The 8,047-nt window shown below is 34.6% G+C and overlaps 1 protein-coding gene across 1 annotated transcript; it reads left to right on the forward strand.

The window, feature by feature from the left end:
- The first annotated feature begins 4,564 nt into the window (after nucleotides 1-4,564).
- Nucleotides 4,565-5,530, forward strand: LOC148561196 (uncharacterized). The gene is made up of 2 exons (XM_088490701.1): nucleotides 4,565-5,002; nucleotides 5,282-5,530. Exons 1-2 carry the CDS (start codon nucleotides 4,565-4,567, stop codon nucleotides 5,528-5,530), a joined length of 687 nt encoding a protein of 228 aa, XP_088346827.1.
- Nucleotides 5,531-8,047: the final 2,517 nt, after the last annotated feature.

The following is an 8,047-nucleotide window of genomic DNA, read 5'->3' on the forward strand; positions in this document are numbered from 1 at the left end:
CCATTGGATCTTTGCTCCAAGCAGTGAAGCTTAATTCTTTGAGACCAAGCTCTGATATCAATTGAAAGTTCTCTATAGCCTAGAGAAAGGGAGGTTTAATCTATGGCCTCTTTTTAAACTTGTATACTTTAACTTCAATCTGGGTTTCTCTCAATGTTACTGTTGAGTCTGTAATGTTGATTATACAAGGGTTAATTTTGTTTTGTCTCTTAATGATTAAACAGGAACAGAGAAAACACATTACTTTTGAGTATACTGAGATGTTGTGACTTTCGTTGGAGTGATTATGTAGGAGACAATTTCATTTTGTCTCTTATCGAATAAAATCAGAAACAAAATAGAGAAAATGATACAACCATATATGTTGTTCAACCACCATGTACAATGTGGCCTACATCCAGTCTCTACCACAACCGTGGTAGAATTTTTACTATCTTTCATAAAGATTACAATCACCAATTTTCTCGGATTCTACCCAATCCTATTTGAGACAAACCAAACTTCTACCCAAGCTTGATTTGGCTAGGTTCACTCCCTAGACTTTCAACCACTAAGTACTCACCCAACTTAGCAAGAGAATTCCCTCAAGATCATAAATACAAAATAGAAATACATATAAAAGAGTTTGACATAATGTTCTGGATTTTTTAAGATACTCTTTTTGCCTTTTCTCTTAATGACTTTTACTGATACCTCACTTAATACCTTTTTCTATTGAAAAGAAATAAAGAAAGATGAATACTGAAGAATAGAAAATTTAATGTAAAATTCTGAAGGAGAAGAAAGTTAAGCTCAAAAGCTATGAAGACCCAAACAGTATGCTCACTCTCCTTGCTTCAACTTCTGACTATTTATCCTTTTTAAAGAAGAGTAAAGTTTCCAAAACTTGATTTTGGTTGAACACTTTTGACTTGTTCTTCTTTCCCAAAATCAGAGAATCAACACAGAGAAGAGATGGGATAGCAGCAGTGATTAGAGTTGGCATGCATCCTTACCTAGCTGCTTCTCTTCCTTTTTCTTTTGGCTTCAAGAATCTGTGCCATTCATGCATTCTTTGGCTCTAAATTTTATTTTTGACTTTTAATTTGTACCAATGATACACAACCTTCATTTTTTTCATCTTACCCAAATGGTGCATGTAGGAGGAAGGCAGCTTCAACAAGATACAATAGAAGCACAAAGATGAAAATATTGTTCTGATTCAACCTTTGATTTAATTTTTGTTTTTATGTCCTAGCTTCTGACTTTTCTTCTTCTTCCTTCTTTGTTACTTGGATTTAGTAATCACCTTTTGTGTCCTAGCCTTTGATTTTTATTTTACTGATTAGCAAAAGGCTATGTTGGGAAATGGTAATGGCTTGAGAGTTACCTTTACATATAAGAGGGTAAAACTAAAAAAAATAAAATTTGATAATGTTCTCTTTGACATTAGAGATAATGAAGGAGGAAAGCAAAAAAGCTTACCAATTTTTGACATGGAGTGTGGCTATTTGACAGTCGATTTCTTTCAGAAGCTTCCTTAAGATGTTGACAAGGGTGGCAATCCTACTCACTCAATTTTTGATAGATATAATGATTCATATCTAAGGAGAATTGGTAAGTTCTACCAAAAAAATAAGAATATCTAATTCAGTTTGTAATTCCGTAATTACAACCTATTTCTTATTATGTTGAAAATGTATAAAATAGAGCAAAATTATTGAATAGAGCAGAGTTATCTTGAAGCTCTCTAAAGTCCTTTGAAGTTTGAAAAATTGTCAACAATCCCCATCAATGACAATAATACATTATCTTTTTTATGATTTTGCTTTTGCTTCTACTTTTGCATCTGATTCTAGGGTCCAACAAAGACGTTGCTATGTCGAACTTTAAAATGTTCTGACATATATCTCTTTCGTGTTATACTACATTTCGTCTACAACTAGAGTTTCAAAATGATATGCTCATGAGATACATACCATAACAAAAGAAATACTACAATAATATGGTCTTTCAGGTCGTTTGTTCTAGGAATCATGATTTTTTTTTTAAGTTACAGATTTAGCTTATAAATCTCGCTTCATTTTTGTCAAGAGACACCTATCTGGCTATGTTTCGTGTATCGAAGGTTGAATATGATACAACTGCAGAAACCAATGAAGCAATAGAAGCTACAAAAGAAACTGATAAGGAACCTGATAATGCTCAATTTTTCTAAGTAGATATTGAATAGAGCAGAGTTACGTTGTTCATAAATTATTTTTACTATTTTTTAGTGTAGAATGTGGATCATAAATATGATGTATTTAGGAATTTTTAATATTTTAAATTCTATTTTCTATGTAAATATTGTGAATGTTTTTGGTATTTATTTGAAAAATTAATCTATGCTTGATTCTTTTTATATTTTGTGGAAATATATTTATGAAAATTAAGTTTTAATGGTGGTAAATGTGAAATTAGTAAAAATTTATAACTATAAAATCAGGAACAACAACCGATTTAGTGACCGATTTAGATTTTTAGTTCAGGAATTAGCGACCGATTTTAGATTTTCAAATCAGGCATTGGCCACCGATTTCATGGCAAATAATTTAGCGATCGAAAAGTTGGTCGCCATTTAGCAACCGATTTACTCAGTGACCGATTTAGCGACGAAAAAGTTTGGTCACCATTTAGCGACCGATTATGTTAGCGATTGATAGTCTTTGATGAGGGTTTGGTAGCCTTGTTAAAAAATCAGTCGCTATTTTCTAATTAGCGACCAAGGTTTTAGCGACCACAAAAAACGATCGCTAAATCGATCGTTATTCCGGTAATTTCTTGTAATGTGAGCTTCCTTTTTTTGCTTGCTTTTAAAACTTTTCAACCTTGATTCAAGGTTAATCACGTGGATTGTAGTGCTAAAGAGAGAAAGAAGTGTTAAGTTGCTTGGTTATGGCCAGAGAAAAAGATTGTTGCTTTCCTCCTTGTTTTGTGATCAGCAACAATTGTCATGAGCCACAAGATCGAGAATGAAATGTCCTCTTTTAGTTTTGGACTTTTTACACTATTGAACTTGTTTTGAGCAATTTATTTTCTTGTACAATAAACATACACGTCACAGATATTTTTGGGCTTTTAATCTAAGACTATAATGTTAGTCATCATCAAATTATTATTTTTATTTTCTCAAACTCAACAAATTTATATCTTTTGTTAAAATAAAATGATTGAAAAATTAGCATATCCTCTTTAAAGGAAAAAAGCTTCAATAATCTACATCAGAAAAAAAATTATACTGTAAAATAGTTTTATATATGCATTTAATTCAGTAACGTCATATTAGAAATAATTATTTTTTATATTGACAGTGTAAATAGTTATCTAACAAAATAAATACGATTGAACGACTGTGTAAACATATCAGTACATCAGAATTAATATCTTTTCAATTAAAATATAGAATAATTCAATTAATTTTAAAATTTTCATGCATTAGATCATTTATGATTTTAATTTTATATAAAATCTCAATTTTTTATTTAATTGAGGGGATTAAAAATTGGATATTTTTCTTAAATAAAATAAAAAAATAAATTAATTTTCCAAACATGATTTTTGAACTTTATTTTTCAGGATACGATTTTTTTTGTATTTATAGCAAGTTCGTCGCATCCTCCGACGAACTCTAGGTTGAGCTCGGAAATAAATGCCTGTTGGAGAGCGGAGCTGAGAATCACAATTTCATTCTCCACTTTCGTTCTCATTGTTGGTATTTTCTGTTTTACAATGTCAAGAAATCTATTTTTATCCATTCATTACGATGGTGAAATAGTGTATGATAAAGAAGGTTCTATCATTTTTAGATCGGGTCAATGAATAATTACCTATATGACACCGAAAGTGAATAGTCTAACAGCGTTGAAGAATCTGATATTGCATTCCATCGGTTAGCAAGAGACCAAAATGGTGAAAACAATTTACTACAGATATCCAACCGAAATAGATGGCAGTTTATTTTATAAAAGGTATATCACAGTTGTCTTGTCTCTGTTGATAGTATATTTATTAGACCATTGTTGTGAGAAAAATTTTTGTTATTTTGAATTAGGTATCGTTTACGTGACGACAAAGACGTACGTCTTATAAGGTTGTGGCACGACCGATGGACAAATATTCACTTGTTGGAATTATTTGTGTTTCTCGTTGAGTTGGGGGCCGAGGATCGTCTGCAGATACTGTCGACGATAGTCTATTGAGTGGAGCTGTTAGATGAAATATCAGACGGAAGATGGTGGATCTAAATATGACACCTGAAGGTAGTCAAGAAGGGTCTAATAATGATGTTCGTAATGCTGACTTGATGGATGACGATGTTGAAAGTCATGAGAGTTCTGGTGTTAGAGATTCGATGATGGATCATTATGAAGTTAAATCCGATGATGGAGACGATGCTGATGATGAACCACCTGAAATTTCTAATGATGATGATGAGGAAGAAGAGATAAACTACTACGGTGACACACAAATCGCTCTGACACAGCCTGCTATTTTTCAACCATATGATTAGCCGGACCACTTCTCTAGGTTGAATCTCGATGCAATGACTTCAGATTGGTCATTTATCCAGGGTGGCCCCGAAGAGGATCCAAACAATGAGTTCGAGATTGGACAACAGTTTCAGAACAAGGAAGAAGTTATGTTGGCAGTTAAGAGGTACAGCATCAGGAGGGCTGCGGAGTACAAAATAGTAGAGAGTGACCAGTTGAGGTATAATGCACAGTGTATCCAGTTCGGACCCGGTTGTAATTGGAGCGTACTAATATCATATTGCCGAAAACAAGAAAAGTGGGAGGTTAGGAGATACACTGGTCCTCATACTTGCATGCAAACATCGATGGGGCAAGACCATCGTAGGTTGGATTCAAAGGTGATTGCTCAACATATTTGCACAATGGTCAAAGCAGATCTAACAGTCAGCATCAGGATTCTGCAAGGAGGTGTGGAGAATCACTTCGGTTACAAGGCGTCCTACAGAAAGGTTTGGCTTACAAAATAGAGAGTCATTGTTAGAATATATGGCGATTGGGAGGAGTCATACAATGAGCTTCCTCATTGGTTATTCGCAATGCAGATGTACTTGTCTGGTAAGATTTATTTCATAATCATTGTTCCCTATTAAAAAATACACCATATACAATATGCTAATTGAAAATGGGTCTTTAGGTACTTGGGTATAACTTGTGACACAGCCTTGGCCTGGTTCTGCCGACACAGTCATTTTCATCGGGTCTTTTGGACGTTTCCACCATGTGTTTAGGCTTTCAAACATTGCAAGCCACTTATTTCCATTGATGGCACCCACTTATATGGTAAATACGGTGGGACGTTGCTGATGGCCATAGCTCAAGATGGCAACGCAAATATTTTGCCTATTGCATTTGCCGTTGTTGAGGGCGAGACGAAGGAGGCGTGGTCGTTCTTTCTTTCATATCTGCGGCAGCATGTGACACCACAACCCGGTGTCTTAGTGACTTCAAACAGGCACAAATCATTGATGGTGCGCTGAACGCCGAGAGAAGTTTATGAAAACCACCACATGCCTTCCAGACATTTTGTATAAGACACATTGCTGCCAACTTCATGACTCACTTCAAGAATAAGGACTTGAAGAAGGTACTGATTAACGCAGCGATTCGAAGTTGTGGTGTGAGTTTGCTCACTCTTTTGGCCATCTGAGGGGCAAAAATGTAGCAATCACAAACAGGCTTGAAGAAATGTCACGGTCACAGTGGGTGCAGTATGCGGATGAGAGTCGTCGATTTGGTCACATGACGACGAATATTTCCGAGTGCATTAACGTTGTGATGAAGGGTTCTCACAATTTGCCAGTCACGACTCTTGTTAAGTCAAGCTATTTCCGTGGATAAGGCCACATTATTGCTCACTTTCATTAACTAGTTAATAATTTAACGAAGGGTTTTTACAAAAAAAAAAAGATAATACCTCTCGACAAGCGAAAAGCGACAAGTATCAAATCTATTGGGCCGTAGCAGCGGAATATGGTGATAGGCCTAGGAAAGCAGCAAGCTGACGCAACCACCCAAATTGCGCTGACCATGCTCCGTGGCACGGCACATCTGGCGGTACAGCCATGCTAGTACAGTTGAGTCCCACGATAACCTACCACATGTCTCAAGGTCCTCTAGGAGGGGGAGCTACCTGATGTGCACCCAAGAGTCAGATGCATCTGGGAATAGGATACCCCCTATCAACTGCATGATGTACCCTCTTGTGCACCTCAATAGGTGCTCCTTAGTGGCATCTTGCTCTAGCTTTCTGCAGACCATGTGAGCTTCACAATCCACTTGGTATATGATTGTTTGTCCTCTTCTGCGCCAGGAACAACACTCAGTAGCTGCTGACAAAAGTCCTCAATGGTCCGTCCCTGATGATGCTGCTCCCAACCACCTATGCATCCATTCACAGGATGATAGTCATCTCCCCGCATGGTAGATGAAACGTGTGCGACTCAGGCCTCCACCTCTCTATCAACGTGGAGGCAAGTGGCTAGTCGTGCTCGAACTCAGCCATATAGGCCATATACTCAAACCCGTCTCGTCTAAGATATGGCCTAATCTGCTCCGGCGGCTGTATCATCAAATTCCGCCTGGTGCGCAAGATCCGAGGTGCCTACCAAATTGAAAAATAAAATTTAAAAGAAAATCACCGTGGACACATAAAATAACAAGTTCATTTTTTATTAATTACAATGAAATAAACAACAATGATAAAAGCATACCACTCGATCAAGTCTGCCAGCAATGTGCTCGGCCTGATCTAATCTGTAAAGCGTCTACTCGTAGCCTAATAACTGTTGCTCCATCTAACCACACTCTATAGTAATAAAATAACATATACTAAACTCAGTTCCTTTCACATCAACAAAATTCTTAAAAAACGTATTTAAAACTACTAATTGTCTACCTTACTTGTTAATCAGTTTATAAACTTACTAAATAAAATTTAACCCAACTACATGACGTCGTCAACTAACACCCTAAACAACCCTAATCAATAACTAATTGAACCCTAAATTTCTCTAATCATGTTTCTTTCTAATCTAACTTAACCTAACTAATTATTCCACTAATAATTACCTTGTAATTTACAACTTAAACTAATTATTCTGACTAAACTAACTAAGAATTGACTAACAACTTATACTAATTTTATAAACATTAAACAGCAATTGTACTTGAAAACAATAATATAAAAAATCTAACTAACATGTTATATACTCTAACTAACATGTAAACAGTAATTCTAATTACTAACATGTAAATAGTAAATCTGTAACTCTAACTAACATGCGACCATTAACTAATAACTTTAACTAACATGTAAACAATCAATCTAACTAACCTAAGAAAAGTAACTCTAACTAACATATTATTTACTGATCTAAAACTGAGGATGTCATGGATAACGAACTTTACAGACGTTAAAAGACGAAAAGGAGGAACAAAGTAAATTTGGATGAGAAATTAGGAGAGAAAAGGACAAATGAAAATAGCCGCACCATATTTATACAGTGCGCCGAACTCAACCTAGAGTTCGCCGGGAGTGTGACAAACTTGCTATAAATACCCCAAAAAAAAATCATATCCTAAAAAATAAAGTTCAAAAATCATGTTTGGAGAGTTAATTAATTTTTTATTTTATTTAAAAAAGATTATTAAAAATCACATCATACATATATTATGGTATCTTTTATTTCAGTAAATTAAGAATTAATTTATTATTATAAATTTAAATTTTAGTTATAATTTTTTATTAATTAATAAATTATTATATATAAAAAATAAAATTTAAACTTTAATATTTATTTAAGTGAGTAAAATAAACTAACTCTTAGACAAAAAAAAATCCAATCTGATACAAGATTTCATGATTTTACTTTATTTATTTTTATTTTTCGTCCCAAGAATTTGTGAATGAATCCATGCAAATGCATATCATAGCATTGCCGTCAATCACGATTAATATTGACCCCTCAATTCAATGTTTTGGGACCTACCATTGT

The sequence above is a fragment of the Arachis ipaensis genome, chromosome B6 (genome assembly GCF_059453495.1).
Source record: "Arachis ipaensis isolate K30076 ecotype BB chromosome B6, ASM5945349v1, whole genome shotgun sequence".
NCBI lineage: Eukaryota > Viridiplantae > Streptophyta > Magnoliopsida > Fabales > Fabaceae > Arachis > Arachis ipaensis.

Coding starts and splice junctions, on each gene's coding strand:
- LOC148561196 (XM_088490701.1), top strand. CDS start 4,565: ATGACTTCAGATTGGTCATTTATCCAGGGTGGCCCCGAAGAGGATCCA. Junction 5,003..5,281: donor ACAAGGCGTCCTACAGAAAG/GTTTGGCTTACA, acceptor CCATGTGTTTAG/GCTTTCAAACATTGCAAGCC.